This window comes from Pipistrellus kuhlii, unplaced genomic scaffold (assembly GCF_014108245.1).
Source record: "Pipistrellus kuhlii isolate mPipKuh1 unplaced genomic scaffold, mPipKuh1.p scaffold_m20_p_22, whole genome shotgun sequence".
NCBI classification, from domain to species: domain Eukaryota; kingdom Metazoa; phylum Chordata; class Mammalia; order Chiroptera; family Vespertilionidae; genus Pipistrellus; species Pipistrellus kuhlii.
In genome coordinates this window covers 8,796,006-8,814,544 of record NW_023425521.1, presented here as the reverse complement: position 1 = coordinate 8,814,544, position 18,539 = coordinate 8,796,006, and the positions used below count along the sequence as shown (strand labels likewise).

Here is an 18,539-nt window from a genome sequence, read left to right as displayed (position 1 = left end):
GCATATGAATAACCTGGTCCTTTGAAATCTAAACTTACCTAATAAATTGCAGCTGAGTCAGTGAGACCTAGAATATCCAAAAGAAGGCCCAAGGCCCCATAGCAGCTTGCATTACTTCACAGCTTGGCCTCCTCTGGGCACCTCCAAAACCCAAACAAAGAAGAAGAATCTGCAGATCTCTCTGTAGCTCCTGCTGGGTGGCCTCAGGCAGAGGCTAAATTAGCACCTCCTTGGGGAACCAAGAGCCTTTGTACCCAGGGGTCAGAGTAGGACCATCCAGATTACAACTCCTCAGATCCATAAGGGACACACTCAGGGGGAAGACTCAGTGAGCACCAAAGTCCCATTGAAGCAAGTCTTGCCTCATAAGGGTGTCTCCAGCACAGAAGTTCTCCCATCATAGACACAGCTGATCCTCACAGCCAAATGGCCTGGAGGTCAATTTCTCCCAGTGATACCAACAACAATCAAGGCTTAACTACAAGAAGACTGTGCATACAGCCCACAAAGGGGTGCACCAAAAGTGTCCACCTCAGGTAACTGGGGAGGCTTAGCTATGGCCCTATAGGACACCTAGCACACAAAGCCTGCTACTCTATCAACTCAGGGAAGCAGCCAAAATGCAAAGACAAAAAAAAACAGGTCACAAATGAAAGAAATGGAGGAAAGCAATCTACTGGATATAGAGTTCAAAATAACAGTTATAAGGTTTTTCAAGAATTTCTAGAAAAGGCTGATAAATTTAGTGAGACCCTTCAAGGATATGAAAAAGGACCAACTGGAAATTAAGCATACATTGAATGAAATAAAAAATAATATATAGAGATCCAACATCAGACTAGAGGATCACAAGAATCCAGTCAAAGATTTAAAATACAAAGAAGCAAAAAACACCCAACCAGAAAAGCAAAAAGAGAAAAGAATCCAAAAATTTGAAGGTAATGTAAGGAGCCTTTGAGACAATTTCAAGCATACCAACATCAGAATTATGGGGGTGCCAAAAGAAGAGAGAGAGCAAGATACTGAAAACCTATTTGAAGAAATAATGACAGAAAACTTTCCCCACCTAGTGAAAGAAATAGACTTCTAAGTCCAGGAAGCACACAGAACCCCAAACAAATGGAATCCAAAAAGGACCACACCAAGACATATCATAATTAAAATGCCAAGAGTAAAAGACAAAGAATATTAAAAGCAGCAAGAGAAAAACAGTTACCTACAGGGGAGCACTTAGATGATTGTCAGCTGATTTCTCAACAGAAACTATGCAGGCCAGACGGGAGTGGCAAGAAATATTCAAAGTGATGAATAGCATGAACCTATAACCAAGATTACTCTACCCAGCAAAGCTATCATTCGGAATTGAAGGTCAGATAAAGAGCTTCACAGATAAGAAAAAGCTAAAGGAGTTAATTACCGCCAAACTAGTATTATATGAAATGCTGAAAGGTATTCTTTAAGAAGAGGAAGAAGAAAAAGGTAAAGATAAAAATTAGGAACAACAAATACATATTTATCAATAAATTAATCTAAAAATCAAGTTAATAAAAAATCTGATGAACAGAATAAACTGGTGAATATAATCGAATAGGGGCATAGAAAGGAAGTGGACTGACAATTCTCCAGGGTAAAAGAGTGTGGGGATGCAGGAAGAGAGTGGACAAAAATCGTACACCTATGATGGAGGACAGTTGGGGGGGAGGGGTGTTAGGGCAGAGGGTGGGGTGGGAACTGGGTGGAGGGGAGCTATGGGGGAAAAAAGGAGGAACAATTGTAATAATCTGAACAACAAAGATTTATTTAAAAAACAAACAAAGATCTGTCTAAAAAAAAATAAATAAATAAATAAATAAATAATAAATTGAAGAGAAAGAAAAAAAATAAAATACAACTATTTGGCAGTTTCTCAAAAAGTTAAATATAGAGTTTTCATATGACCCAGCAATATCATTCCTTGATATATACCCAACAGAATTAAAAACATATGTACACAAAAACTTGTACATGAGTATTCAGAACAGCGTGATTCATAATAGTTAAAAAGTGGAAACAACCCAGATGTTCTTTAGCTGATAAATGGATAAAAATAGTATGATATAGGCATGCAATAGAATATTATTTGGCAATAAAAATGAATGAAGTACCAATGTATGCTATAACAAAATGAACCTCAAAAACATTATGGTAGGTGAAGGAAGCCAGACATAAAATGCCACATATTATTTGATAACTTTTGTGTGTAATATCCAGAATAAGCAAGTCTGTAAAGAGAGAAAGTCTCTGATTGCTAGGGACTGGAATATACTAAAAACCACTAAATTGTATACTTTAAAAGGGTGAATTTTATGGTATGTGAATTATAGTTCATAAAAAATGCTTAAGAAAAGTAAAATAGAATCTATTAGCTATAAGACACTATAATTTAAAAGAATATTTTTAGGAAGTTATAGTCTAATTTTCACTGAGCTATGATTATAGTCATGGATTTTAAAAGGGTTTGTTTTGGCAAAGAGATGTGAATTAGGAAATTATAAGTGACCATCTAGCTGTATCTCCACAGCCCTTTTTTTTTTAAGTGAAATTTGGGGACATTTTAAACTGATATAGGAAACTATTTGCTTCTATTATTATATTAGAGTTTGGCTTTATATTTTTAATTATTTGCACTACTTTTGTAATTGTTATCCTTTTAAAAATGCTCAGTTATTAGTTGGTCCGAAGGTTGTGGGTTATTGTTAAGCTGATTAAAAATGCTCAGTTATCATTCTAATGGATTTCAGACAGTTATAATGAGAGTGTACATATGTGCATGCTTATATATTTTTCTTAAGTAAGCTGCCATATCTAGATCTCATTTTAAGATATATAAGTGGTTTAGGTATGTTCTAGAATAATAAAACAGTATACATAGATCTCGTTTTCTCCTTTATGATTTCCTTTTCTCCTGTTCTCATTCCCCCTGGCCCTTATTTTCCAAAATATAAAATAGGTTTAGAGTGTCATACCTTATTTTTGATTGATTCTTTCATGATGTATTTATTGAGCACCTAATATGTTTTAAAGCACTGTGCTAAGTTAGCGATACAAACAGATAAAATGATACATCTTAGAGCTACTCTCAGAATAGTTATGGGAGGAAGGCATTTAACTCAGATAAAAGAGGCAGGACTTCTTTTTATCATCAATACAATTAGAAGTTTGATCTCTAAAACCAAGTTACATCTATTACACATTTTTAGAGAACTGTTGAAAGTAGAACTCCTACTTGGCCCTTCGCATATCCCACAACTACATAAGCACAGAAAAGCAATAGAGATTCATTCCCAAGACAGGTGTATATAAGTGAAAAATCTTCTTTTTAATTGTCATGGATACAATTAGTACAAGTGCAAAGACATTAGGTGAAACTTTGGTTTCTACTTCCTTGACTGCTTAAAACCTTTTAAACCATCAGCTTTTAGAGGCTTTGCTTCCTTTAATATATGTATAATATATATAATCATGAACTTAAAGGAATTTCTATTTTCATTGGTATTTTTTAAAGAAATTTTACCTTGCTTTCCACAGGACTGGTATGTACTAGTATGGCCATATTGGTTGTTAAATGTTGAAATATTTAACAACCTTACTGATTGGTGAGGACCCGCCACAGTCTTGTCTCTTCCCCCAGGAACTCCAACTCTGCATCTCCTCACAGTCCAACAATTACAAGGTTATCCCCAGGCATAGAAGGAGGCCTTCAGGACCCTACTTCTTTACTACAATACTTGTTCAACTATCCTGATTGCTAGTGCCCAAGCCATCCCCATTGTTTAATAGCTTTTAATATTACCCCAACTTTCTGACTGTCCCATAAATCATTACTGTTTTTACTGTGTTTATGTTCTGCCAACTATAGTATCAAATGGCTCTAAGTCACCTGTCATTGCTTATCTGCATTGAACCAAAATCAGAGTTTTATTATTTTCTGAAAAAGCCAGAATACCATCATACTGTAACTCTAAGTTGAAGCTTTTTTTCTTTATTTCTCTCAATGCTGATGGTTTGGCCTACATTCTGTTTTCTTATGGTTCCTTCTAGTTCGCTTTGCACCTTATAGACCTCCAGATATCTCCCTGAAGCCTCTGCTCTTTGAAGTGCCCAGCATCACTACAGAATCAGTGTTTGTTGGCCGGGACTGGGTTTTCCATGAAATAGATGCTCAACTTCAAAGTTCAAATGCCAGCGTGAACCAAGGAGTAGTGATTGTGGGAAACATTGGGTTCGGAAAAACTGCCATCATCTCCAGACTTGTGGCACTCAGCTGCCATGGAACACGGATGAGACAGATCGCCTCAGACAGTCCACATGCCTCCCCCAAACGTAAGTATTCCTTTTTAAAGAACTCCCTGCTTCATTGCTCTGAAATTTTTTTCTAGCATATTTATATTGTCTCATGTCCTTTTATTTTCTGACTAGAGGCCCAGTGGACGAAATTTTGTGCACAAGTAGGCCTTCCTTCCTCTGGCACTGGAACCTGGGCTTCCCTCACAGCCCTGGCTTCGTCCAGAAGGACATCCAGTCTAATTATCATATTATGCTTTTGTTGTTATATATCTGCAAATACTGACTTCTATGTAAGGACCATTAATTCAGAGTTGAGGGAAAGAATATAATACTCTGCTTACATTTAACCCACATATCCAACAGTCAACCCACATATCCAACAGTCACCTCAGTGTGACTGGGGGGAAAAACTTTCAGAAAAAGGTATGACTCTTCCCTACTGGCTATCTGGCTAGTCTGTCCTTTGGAGAATAACTACAGCAATTGCCTATAAGAGCCATTTGCATTCATCACTGTCAGGTTTGCTCAGCCTGTGCCCAGGTCTCCTTGTTACATGCCAGCACAATCTGTTCATGCCTTCATTTCCTTGCCAGTGATGTTAGTATCGCACTGCCTGGGCTTGAACGTCATTGTGCCCTTGAAGGGTTTCTCCTGCTTCCTTGTGAGATGCTAAGATCTCATATATATATCCATACTTCTTTCATCTCAGGCAGAGCACAGCTTGGGATGATCACCTCCAGGATCTTGTTTACTTATTTTTAGAATACTCATATGGCCCCTAATGCCAGGTACTGTCTGACAGCTTAGTAAGTCTTAATTCATACAATCCTGTCAACTCAGTAAGATTGGACCTGTTGTCTTCATTTCATAGATAAATGATTTGAGGCTCAGAGAAGATTAGCAAACCTCCCAGGTTTCCTAGCCAGTAAAATGTGAAATTGGAATTTAATACTAAGCAGTCTGGTTTCAGAGGCCATTCTCTTACCCATTTTGCTCTCCGTTTTGGTAGAATTCACTCACTTCAGTAAAGGAGATAAAAGGAAATGTTCTTCCTATACACATTATACGTATAGTTTACCTGGTTTCTGTTAGCTATAAGAGAGAAAAAAAAATGGAAAGAAACTATTGGTCTACTAGTGTAGCTTCGTCTAGTTCACCACAAATTTTCAGAACAGCAGTCATTAGAAATGGCTTGTCTGAGATTATAGTCCTTACAGAGTCTAGCACAGTGCTGAAACTCAACTGGAATTCACTGAACGCCCTCCAAACATCTTGACTTCCTGTTGAAATTAATTAGCCCACTCTTATGTCATTAAGAAGGCAGATTGACATAGATAAACTTATGGATATCTAACATGTAGAAGAACAGCTAGTGACCAGAAGGAAAACTGTTTGAATCAAGAGTCTGTTTATCAGGGTATGATAAGAATTTGTATGAAAGAATATTTTCTTAAGAATAATATCATGCTTAATTTCTACATGAAACTTTCTGAGGTTGATTGGCAAAGGTCATGTGGGAATCAAGAGCCCAGAGTTAGATCCCCAACATTCAAATTGTCTATACTTTGTAACCTTGATAATTTTACTTTAATTCATTAAACCTCAGTTTTCTCATTTGTAAATAAGAAAGTGGGACTAGATCTTTAAGATTTGTTCCTTTTCTAAAATTCTCCTATTCTAACAATATATTCATGGTTAAAAGTAATTTTTCACATCTATCCCAGTATTTTCCTTTGTGTGCGAAAGTATCACACCAACCTATCCCTTATCTGAGTAAGCCAAAAGGTTAACTATTTGAGTGTCAGGCAGAAAAGCAGATAGCTAATAGTCTCTCTGACTCCTCTATTACTGTTTCAGATAACAGAATGGTAGAATCATGCATGACAGAATAAATGCCAAAGGCAAGAAGAGCTGCTTTCTCAGAAAGCAAAGGTATCTGGGAGTCCTCGTACCCCCCATGTCTGGAGAGCAAGAGTTAATAAAAAACAGCCACTGTGCTCCCAAAAGTAGAGATTCTTTCAAGGTGGTTCATTAAGTTATTCTCAACATCTGTTGCCTTTATCTCTAGAGAAACTCTAAAAATAATGACCCTCCCATTCATGAGATAAATGTCCATATGTTGAAACTATAGCTTTGGCCTGATAGTTAACTTTTAAATCTTGGAAAGGTGTCAAGGAGGATAAAATATGTGGTTGTGTGTTTATCAGAATTATCTAGAACAAGCAATTACCTTGAAAAAATAATTTTTGTTATAATATTTTATGTCCAAGCTATATTTTGCCTCTACCATCTTAACCGAACCACTAGTCCTTAAGAAGAGTCAAGAATAGGTAACTGATAAAATGCACTCTTGTTTTGTTTGTCTTTTCAAAATTAATCTGTTACTGTATGAGCTGGCACTGAAATTTTGCTGGCAGTAGCAAAATAAGAATGATGTCTATATAGAGAGTTGGCTTAGTTTTTTACAGAGTTTAATTTACATTAAGTTTAGATAAGTTTATTTGAAATCCCAAACCCTCAGTAAGTGATACCAGTGATGTAGTTGTAATAATGAGAACAAGAAAATATTGGAGCCCCCACGTCCCACCTCCCATCTCTGCATCATCTGTCATTCTTCTTCTGGCCCTGCCTCCTCTGCATTGAGCAGCACTGTAGAAGACCTGAGCAGTTTAGTCTGCAGTACTGCATAGCCTGGCTCAGCCTTCCCCCACAGACACTCAGCCCCCAGCCCGCCCCCTCCTTGTCATTTCCCTGGGAAGGTACAGAAAAGCTGTCAAGGCAAGCACTAGCCTGTCATCCTGCTTTCCACCAACACCCCTTTCCAAACTTGACTCCCCCATTAACCTTCCTCACAATCATCAACCCACCCCTCCAACACACACACACACACAAAGAGCAAAACATGTTGTGAAAATAGACCTGTTGTGTAATTCAGGCATTATTGTATTAACTACAAGTATCCTCGATACAGTAGTTAGGGAAGCTCTAATACAAGTCTATATTTTCCTATCATTGAAAGTCACAGTGTTAGTTATTATTTGGATTTGACATTTGCCAACAGCTGCCAAGTCCCCCAAACAGCTGTTCAGTAAGTAACCACTACCCTCCCTACTCTACTGATTTCAGAAGTCTGTTTTGCCAGTTCGCTGTGCACACTGGCTTCATATTAACTTTTATTTTTACTGTTCTCTGAATGCCAGCAGAAAAGAAAGACATGCAGACAAAAAATGAGGCATCTTTAAAAGGAAATAACTAGAAGACAGAAGGTATATTCAAACAGTAACTACCCACAAAATCAAATACCAGGAAAATGAGAGTGGTGAGGAGAGGGAATAAACAGCAAAAATGATACAGTGACAGTCACTGAACTTTACCTCAGCTGACACTTTTCTTCAAGCATTTTTTCCACTGTCATCTCCCACAGCTACCCTCCTCCAATTGCTCAGAACTCTGTCCAGTGACCAGAAAATTTACTCTACCAGTTGAAGGGAAAATAGCTCGGTTAGTTTGAATGAGGACTGTCTTTCCTGATTCCTCCTCCTTTACCTTTTGACCGTCAATTAACACCTACTCATTCTGGGCATTTCATATAAATAGAATTATACAACATATGGTCTTTTGTAACTAGCTTCTCTGAGTAAGTGTGATATTTTCAAGGGTTATCCATATTGTAGCATAGATCAGTATCTCATTTGTTTTTATTGTCAATTACTTTGGTACCCATTTTTAATAAAAGTATGATCTGCATTCATAAATATATTTTGTACTTTTTAGTGTAGGTAAGACATTTTCTAAATTACATGGACAGATTGTTTGAAAAAAAACACAGCTATATTGTTATAATTCACATACCATACAATTCACCCATTTAAATTGTTCAATTCAGTGGGTTTTTTTTTCATAGTTACAGAGTTGTACAACAGTCATCATAATCTAATATTAGAACATTTTCATCCCCCCACCCCACCCCCACCCTCACCCCCGCCGCCACCCAAAAGAAATCCTATGCCCTTTAGTAGTCAATCTCTAATCTCCACTTAACTCCCTACCTTCACCCCCTGGTAACCACTAATTTACTCTTTGTCCCTATAGATTCTGTTTTCTGGACATTTCATTAAATAGAATTATACAATACATAATCTTTTGTAACTGGCTTCTTCTCTGAATGTAATATTTTCAAAGGTTATCCATATTGTAGCATACATCAGTATCTCATTTATTTTTATTGTCAAGTAATAGTTCATTGTACTGTTATACCACATTTTAACCATTCGTCAGTTGGTGGACATTTAAGTTGTTTTCACTTTTTAGCTGTTATGAGTATTTATGTATAAGTTTTTGTATGGACCTCTGTTTTTATTTCTCTTGGGTACATACCTAGGAATAGAATTGCTAGATCATACAACAAATGAAATTTAACCATTCTTTCTTTAGTTCAAAGTTTTATGATTGATGCAAATATCTCATCTTTTTAATCCAGATGTGGATGCCAACAGAGAGCTGCCACTCACACAACCACCTTCAGCCCACTCTTCCATTACCAGTGGAAGCTGCCCAGGAACTCCAGAAATGCGCCGGCGGCAGGAGGAGGCTATGCGGAGACTAGCCTCACAGGTACAATAGGATTCCCAGTTTGTGGGCATGCTAGTTCCCTTTTAACGTCAAGGGGGCAAAGGTAGGAAACCCTAGGCAAAGTGAACAGAAATATATACAGTTTTACCATGAGAACATGGAGAAAAGTGTATTTTTCTTTGCTGTTCCTAGAAAAATACTTTATTATTACAGAATCAGAACTTTAGAGTTGGAAAGGAAATGGGTAGTTAAGGAAGTTGAAACTCAAAAAGAAGTTTCATGATCAACTTCAGAATTTGACTGATACAAATGCCAGTCATTGTGTAAATTATGTAAATTTTTATGTCCAGTTTCAGAGATTCAAAGGTGCCTTTTCTTTATTTGAGATTAGCTTAATCTTATCAAAGATTATTCATTTGAAGTAGGAAATGATCTTTGGAGAGTGAAGGCCTTTGACTTTTAAACAAGCCTGAAAAATTTGCTGTCACTCAGTCATTTTATTAGGGCCTTTAATGAGGATTCTGCTTAGTTTTATCATTTCTTATGTACAGTATTAAGTCAAAAGCTTTTTATACCCAAGGCTATACTGACTTCCAGTCTTTTCTTTTGTATATATGATCTACAAACCTCCCTTTTCCTTTCTTCCCTCACAGAAGTAATTTAAAATTCACTTACTGTCTTTAAAAAGTTAATACAATTTGGTCAGATCCTATATATTTTGGATAGAATTGTTTTAATAACTAATATAGTACTGTATACCAACTCTACAAGTTTAGGGATTTAACATAAAAAGTTTAGAAGGAAAAATTGATAATATACAAAAGACATAACTGAAAATGAAATTTCAACAAGTAATTATAAGAAACAAGAATTCACCAAGGAGAAAGGTTTCACCTGCCTGATTTATTGAGTGTGGACTCATTCTGAAGCGTTTCCAGGAAGTTGAAATAATAGTGACTGAGTATGGGTGGCCCTGATGACTTCCTCAAAGCTGTAGGGAGTGATCAAACATCCATCACTGAACACTGATACAATGGCAGACTGAAGGAAAAAACTACATTCCCAGATTTGTTTCCTATTTGTATATGTAAGGAAAGTTGTAGATAATGTCAATAGATAATTTGCAGGAAGTATCAAATGTCTTTTGACAAATTGTATGTACATATCTATTTTGAAATGTCTAATAAACCTATTTTGGACCACAGTGCAGATTTTATGAAGATGTTGAATGATCTTCCTGAATTCTGCAAAGGAATCAAGATTTTATATTTGAAATACCAAAGAAATTTTTTAAATTAAAAGAGAAGTACCTGTAGAAGGGGCACCATTAGCCATGTTATTTAACCTTTGTTAGATAAAACCTCATTCAGCCAAAAGTACAGATGGTTTTTAATGAAAACAGAAAAAAAAAACCTCTTCCTAAATTTCAGAATTTTTAACTTCAAACTTATCTCATTACTTTAAGTAAAGGGTAAGTTAACAGCTGATTTGCTCTGCTGTGTTTTGCTTTTTGAGCTGTGAAATCAATTGAAATAAAATATGGTGGAAGTTCATATTGATTCGGAAGTTTGATGTCTGCTTTTTATAAAGTGGAGATTTGTATCCATGTGGACATAATCACTAACATTCACTGTTCATTGAGGGGACAAATTAATTACTGCCTAGTTTTCTCTTTGGGTTCCTTCAGCAATGAGCAGTCTACCTGACGAAAAGAGTTAAGTTTTTTAGTACAATTTCTCATTTTCAATTCCATATCATTGCTTCATTAACAAGCAATTCCTGTCTTCAGCTTTATACATCTAGTAATATTCTCTGTACTATTCAATCTTTGTATGTTTAATGAGAGGGATTTCAGGTATTAAAGTGACATTTCCAGCATCTGTTAAGGAATTGGGATGACCATACCTACAGATTAAGAATCCGTTCAAAGCAGAACACTTTAATGGGTAATTCTGGAGTCCCAATAGTACATTTATGAGTGCTCTTGGGGCAAATTTCAAATGCCTGTAGGCACAAAACCAGTGCTGAAAAAGAGACTATATAGAACCTTGATGATGACCATAATGATGATGGAGAGGAAGAAAAGGAGGAAGGCAGTGATGATGGAGACAACTATACATATTGTGTGCTGAACACCATGCCAGGTTGCTTCCATATATTTAAGCGGAATCTCTACTGCCAATTTCATGTTATCTACACAATCTTATCACTTTGTGCGTACTACAGAACCAACAGAATGGTCTACTGTGTTTCCCCGAAAATAAGACCTAGCGCATGGAAAAATAAGACATTTCCTGAAAATAAGATCTAGCGCATCTTTGGGAACAAAAATTTAATATAAGACACTGTCTTATTTTCAGGGAAATAGGGTAGATTAAAACTACCCTTTGCACTTATCCTTGAAGCAAAGAGTAAGCTCTGCAAATTCAAATAGAAATTCTGAACTTAACACTCCCAAGTTCCAGCCAGCTAACCCACACCCTGGGTGATATTAAGACTCATACATTTTATTTTATTTTTTTAATCTTTTCTGTTAAAGTATTACATATGTCCCCTTTTTTACTCCATTGACCCTTTCTGGCCCACCCTTCCCCAGCCTTCACTACCCTATTGTCTGTGTTCATGGGTTATGCTTATACTAGAGGCCTGGTGCTTGGAATTGTGCACTGGTGGGGGGCATGGCCTGCAGGGATCAGCCTGCTGTGGCAGCACTGCTCATCCTGGTCAGCTAAGCGGTGCTCCCACTGTGGAAGCACACTGACCACTAGGGGGCAGCTCCTGCATTGAGCGTCTGTACCCTGGTGGTCAGTGCACGTCATAGCAACTGGTCATTCTGGTCATTCCACTGTTCAATCACTGGGCTTATATATTAATAAATAGAGATGCATGCAAGTTCTTTGGATGATCTCTTTTTCCCCCCCTTTTCCTCCTCCCCACCTCCCCTGCCTTCTCTCTAAGATTTGACAGTCTGTTCCATACTTTTTTGTCTCTGAATCTATTTTGTTCTTTAGATTCCACATATGAGTGAGATCATGCAATACTTGTCATTCTCTGACTGGCTTATTTCACTTAGCATAATACTTTCCAGGTCCTTCCATAAAGATTCGTACATTTTCTAAGTTCTTTGAATTTAAGACCTGTGTCTAACAAAAAAAAATCTGACTCCTTTCCTTCTTCCTGTTTTCTTTTTCATATATATATATATATTTAGAGAGGAAGGGAGGGGGATATAGAGTTGGAAACATCCATGAGAAAGAACCATCAATTGGCTGCCTCCTGCACACCCTTTACTGGGGATTGAGCCCACAACCTGGGCATGTGCCTCGACCTAGAATCAAACCCGGTTCATGGGCTGACATTCAACCACTGAGCATCGGCCAGGCCTGTTATCTAATTTTGATTTTCTTGTCTACAGGTGTTCAGAAAATATGTAATGATAATTCTTAAAATGGAATTATTTTATTTTTATAAGGCTTTTTATAGCATAACTATAATTTAAAATTTGATGGCATGAACAAGTGTTTTTGGTGAGACTGACATATGGTTTTTCTCTGAGTATCTTATTCCTAATACTTTGTTATAAAATCAGACTCCTATACTGCTCTATGCTGAATAAATATTAGATTAATGTAAATATTTATTCTCAGGCTTGCTTCCTATTTCTTATAATCCAGAGGGAAAACTCATTTGTATTTATAAATATTAAGTGATATATAATTATGATATATGTATACAGTAAAAGTATGTTATGAAACTTCTGGTCTTAGATAAATCAGGCAATTTCTGAGTTAGTAGATTTTTTTTAAATATATTTTGATTTTTTTACAGAGAAGAAGGGAGGGGGATAGAGAGCCAGAAACATCAATGAGAGAGAAACTGATCAGCTGCCTCCTGCACACCCCCCATGGGTTTGTGCCCACAACCAAGGTGCACACCTCTGACCAGAATCGAACCTGGAACCCCTCAGTCCACAGGCCAATGCTCTATCCACTGAGCCAAACCGGTTAGGGCTGCTTTTTCTTTTTTAATATATTTTTATTGATTTCAGAGAAGGAGGTAGAGGGAGATAAAGATAAAAACATCAATGATGAAAGAGAATCACTGATCAGCTGCCTCCTGCATGCCCCACACTGGGGATTGACCATGTTCATAGGTCGATGCTCAACCACAGGCTGAGTTAGCAGCTTTAATTTTACTTGAAAAATTTGAGGGATAGAGAATCAAAAAAACATGTTAGAGAAGATAATAATTGTGGCTGTTGCTCTTGCTACTGGTAAATGTGTCTGCATTCTCTTCTTTCTTTTGTAGGTAGTTGCCTATCATTATTGCCAAGCAGATAATGCCTACACCTGCCTGGTGCCAGAATTTGTTCACAATGTTGCTGCCCTGCTCTGCCGCTCCCCTCAGCTGGCGGCCTATCGGGAGCAGCTTCTTCGGGAGCCTCACCTACAAAGCATGCTGAGCCTTCGGTCCTGTGTTCAAGACCCAATGGCCTCTTTCCGGAGGGGTGTCCTGGAGCCTCTAGAGAATCTCCACAAAGGTACAGATGAGATGCAAAGAAGATGAAAGGTGGAGGCTTTGGAGCCCAAATTTACCTGCAGCATATTACAGAAATGATTTTTTTTATCACATTGCCAAAAATAAATGTTCCATAGCTGATATCCCACAGAATACAGATAAAAGATTTTACTTGAAAAATAAAAATTCTTATAGGAAGTGCCACTCCCTTCTTTATAAGTATTCTCATTATCATTTCCAAATATAATGCATCTTTCTTGTGATAAAGATAATAGGACTTCTAGTCCTTTCTGTGAGTTCAAATAAATTAGTAAAATCACGGCTCCAACTTGGTGGTGTGGAGTTTCTACCATTAGAAACCAATCTTTATGCTTGATGCTTTTTATTACTCTACAGTTCAGGTAAATGAAAATGGCATCCATGGTTGCACAACTCACTATATATACTAAAAATAGCTTAATTGACCACTAAAAGATATAAAGATTTTTTTAAGTGGGGGAAGGGGTGAAATGGAATCCTCCCTCTCATGCCTCTGCCTTTCCTCCTCTTCTCAGCATCTCTAGTGTTGACTATGGCCTAAGTGCAACGTCTCCTCATTTACCCATCTCCTCCTACCCCCTTAACAATGTTGTATCAATTCTGGAAGCCAAAGAAAAAGATTTGAGAAAGCATGAGATTCCTGAGCAATCCTGTTTATTCCTGAGAAAATTATTTACCTTTCTTGAGGGTTATGGAGCTGCTCATAGGAAAGAACCAAGTGATTATAATTTCCATTCTTCTGGCTATCATCTTCAGCTTTTTCAGTCTTTGTGCTGTTTACCGAACTATTAAAATTTCTCTTTTCCACTCTGATGATATCTGTGAATATCTCTATACCTATTAGCTTTACCATACACTAGGCTTATTTAAATCTTTAAATTTCTCCACAAATATATTTAATTATTTTTGTACATTGAAGTTTCTCAGCCATTAGTATGAAGTAAAAGGTCATACTAATATGTTATGACAACTAAAAGGAAGGTAATTCACATGTAATATGCAGATTGTCTGAAACAAAAATGTCTAATATGAGCTGCCTTTTCATTTTTTATTAATTTTTGTACAATACACCAATAATGAAATATCATTCACTGGGATTCAGTTCTAACTTTGGTACTTGCTATCATCTCATCTCATGCTGTTTCTATAATTCTTATTTCTCTCAGGTACCTAAGTAGAGTCTTACAATGAGACTAATAAGGAAGAAAGTTTTTGTTAAACACACATGTGAGGGCAGAGAGGAATCCCTGGTGAATATATATTATTTACAAGGGATTAAAAACAAGGATTAACGGCTTTAGAAAACCTTTCCAAAGACTTGTCAGGCTAGAACAGTGATTCCTATGAACCAGTCCATTTGAGGTTTTCATTAGTCCATGGCAAAATAAGAAATTAGAAACAGCCTACTTGAAACCTGTATGGTTTTGTGGACTAATGTCACCCCCATAGATTCCATTAAAAAAAAAAAAAAAGTCTGGCTGGAGGTGGCTCAGTGGTTGAACATCAACCTAAAAGCAGGAGGTCCCAGTTCAGTTACCAGTCAGGGCACATGCCGGGTTGGGGCTAAACCCCCATTAGGGAACATGCAGGAGGCAGCTGATCAATGATTCTCTCTTATCATTGATATTTTTTTTAATATTTGTATTGATTTCAGAGAGGAAGGGGGGGGAGAGAGAGAAAGAGAGAGAGAGAGAGAGAGAGAGAGAGAGAGAGAGAGAGAGAGAGAAACATCAATGATGAGAGAGTATCACTGATTGGCTGCCTCCTGCACATTCCCCACTGGAGATTGACCCTGCAACCTGGGCATGTGCCCTTGACCAAAATCGAACCTGGGACCCTTCAGTCCACAGGCTGACACTCTTATCCATTGAGCCAAACAGGAGTTATCATTGATATTTTTATCTCTCTCCCTTTCCCATCCTCTCTAAAATAAATAAAAATAAATTTTTTAAAAAGAAAAGAAACACCTATAAATATAGATGTAGGTTTGCATGTGCATATTTGTAAAGTTTAGATAGATTATGTCTCTCTTACTTTTATAATGTTAAAATATTGTTTTATTCTGTGAAATAATGGTGATAGTGGATAGTAGTTGTACTTTAAATGTTCTTACATTTAAATATATAAGTAGCAATTTTTAAAATTTTCATTTGTAAAATCTTTTAAAAGCTACTGAGTTAGAGTATGTTTTTAATAACCTACAAAGCTTTGAAAATGAACATGTAGGAACATTCTTATAAAGCTGGTTGCATTTGAAAGACAGTCTAAAGATCCTCAGTCTTACCTTTTAAGTTGATAATTGAAAACTTCATCATTTAGCAAAGAAAAAGGATATTTAGGAATAATTCTCAATGTTTTGCAATATTAGTATAATTTGAAAATTCTTTGCTTTGTTTATCTGAATCTTAAAAATATATAGTTTTAGATAAACATGCCATTCTTTTTTCTCTCGCTTTTTTATATATTTTTTTTCACATATTTTTTTATTAAATTATTATTTTTGTACATATACCCTTGCCCCCCCCTCCCATTTCTACCCTCCCTCCCCAGAGTTTTGTGTCCATTGGTTGTACTTATATGCATGTATACAAGTCCTTCGGTTGATCTCTGATCTCCCCCAGATCTCCCCAACCTCCCCGCTGTAATTTGACAGTCTGCTTGCTGCTTTACTGTCTCTATATCTACCTTTTGGTTCTTCAGTTTATAATATTCTTTATCATCCATAAATAAGTGAGGTCATGTGGAATCTCTCTTTCATTGATTAGCTTGTTTCACTCAGCATGATGTTCTCCAATTCCATCCAGGTTGCTGCAAACAATGAGAATTTTTTCTTTTTTATGGCAGCATAGTATTCCATTGTGTAAATGTACCATAGTTTTTGGATCCAATCATCTGCTGATGGGCACCTAGGCTGTTTCCAAATCCTAGCTATTGTAAATTGTGCTGCTATGAACATAGGGGTGCATATATCCTTTCTGATTGATGTTTCTAGCTTCTTGGGATATATTCCTAGGAGTGGGATTACTGGGTCAAATGGGAGTTCCATTTTCAGTTTTTTGAGAAAGCTCCATACTGTTCTCCACAGTGGTTGCACCAGTCTACATTCCCACCAGCAGTGCACGAGGGTTCCTTTTTCTCTGCAACCTCACCAACACTTGTTGTTTGTTGATTTGTTGTGTTGGCCATTCTGACAGGTGTGAGATGGTACCGCATTGTTGTTTTGATTTGCTATGTTCTCCCATACAGAGGGCTTTCTTGTTGTTTTGTTGATGGTTTCCTTTGCTGTAAAAAAGCTTTTTATTTTTATGTAGTTCCATTTGTTTATTTTCTCTTTAGCTTCCATTGCCTTTGGGGAAGTATCAGTGAAGAAGTTCTTTTGGCATATGTCTGAGATTTTGCTGCATATGGATGCCTCTAGTATTTTTATGGTTTCCCGTCTTATGTTTAAGTCCTGTATCCATTTTGAGTTTATTTTTGTGTATGGTGTAAGTTGGTGATCCAGTTTCATTCTTTTGCATTAAACATGCCATTCTTATTTATTAACAGGGGAAATATTTTGACACCTAATAGCAACTGACTTAATAGGTGAATTCTAAGTAACTCCTTCAAAAGAAAAGGATCTCAAAAAAAGTCAAGCTTTAGAATAAAATAATTATTCTTTTTTTAAGAAATGATGTATTATTTACTTTCCTCATGGAATGAATGATATCTACTAGTGATTTATGCAAATAAAAATTTAATTTTATTAGACATTGAATTGTTTTGTTCATTAAAACATCTACATCATAATTTAAAGCAAGTTCTTGATCTTATGCTTGAGAATGTGTTTGAAATGTTTTTCCCAAAGAAAATCTCGAGTATATTATCATCAGATCTTTTTTTCCACTTAAAAATCATGGTTTTCTTATGAAGGAGCCTGGTGAAGTTAAAGGAAGTGTAATTGAAGCAGTGGAGACAGTGATGTTGCTGGTAAATTTTTAACAACCAACTGCACAAGGAGGGCTTGTAACAATTGCCAGTTTCCATTGTGTAAATAAATATTCCTACCTTGCCTATTTTAGGGTGCCAGCTCTTGAAAATATTACAGTTTACCTGCAGTGTGTTACAGAACCAGTCAGGATGGCTCCAGTGCACCACTGGGTGGGGTCAGGTGATGGTGTTCAGTAACAAGGGATAGGTCTATTATATCTGACCAGCAGAATGCAACTAGAAAATCCCTCTATGGAAATTAAAGGCACAATTACACTTAAGAGAGCCAACGTCCTCAAAGCCAAGAACATAAGAGCCCCAAGTGGTGCAGGTAAATCCCAATTAGTGCCAAGCACCTCCTCTCTTCCTTAATGCTTTGGTCTCCCCAAAGGAATAATGTGCTTTCTCAGACTACATCATATAGAATGCTGTTTTATTAATGTTCATTGTTAATAGTAAGAGCTAGGATCCTAGTTTATTTCTCTTCCTAAAATGTCACCAGATGAAGTAATAGTAAAACCTTTTCATAATTTGAAAACTGACTTCTAGTGCTTAGGATATTGAAATTAAATTCCTTTATATAAAGCTTGTACTTTAGGGAGGAAATATAAAGTTTTATTAACCATGCAGAAAAATGTACATCTTTTCAAATGTGAAACCAAAATATGTATACACTGTCATTTGGTCTTGACTCTTTTAAAGGCTAACATAGACAATCTTATACACAAATCCATAGAGCTTTCCTTTTACCCCCAGCTCCATCTTTTTCCTCCTTGATAGAACCTGTTTCCTACTTCAGGCATCCAGTGACTTCTTCTTTCTCTCTTCCCCTGCCTTCTTCCCTCAGAATCTGTAAGGTCCTATTACTGTAACTAGTAACCTTTACTTGTTACTCAACTCATTTGTACTAAAATGTTGATTCAACCTGGGGATTTTTATTTATTCAATGTAGTAAATCAGTAAGCATTTAATGAGAGTAGAAGCCTGAAATTGTACCAAGCCTTCTTCTTCAGCCTAGCCCTAAGGATAAACTGATTTTGTCAATTTAAGATAGAATAGAGTTCAGGAGGGAACTGAACCTAAGCATGGCAGACTTCATGTGAAGATCCCTTGGG

At 36.7% G+C, this 18,539-nt stretch overlaps 1 protein-coding gene across 8 annotated transcripts in view; it reads left to right on the top strand.

Annotated features, from left to right (window-relative positions):
- TANC2 (tetratricopeptide repeat, ankyrin repeat and coiled-coil containing 2) overlaps positions 1–18,539 on the top strand; it is a 247,611-nt gene that overhangs the window by 165,502 nt on the left and 63,570 nt on the right. For all 8 annotated transcript variants that reach the window (XM_045586331.1, XM_045586332.1, XM_036450637.2 and 5 more), the window contains 3 exons: positions 4,081–4,362; positions 8,807–8,940; positions 13,207–13,438. In XM_045586331.1, the coding sequence (XP_045442287.1) occupies positions 4,081–4,362; positions 8,807–8,940; positions 13,207–13,438 (648 nt within the window). The remainder of the gene's footprint in view (positions 1–4,080; positions 4,363–8,806; positions 8,941–13,206; positions 13,439–18,539) is intronic.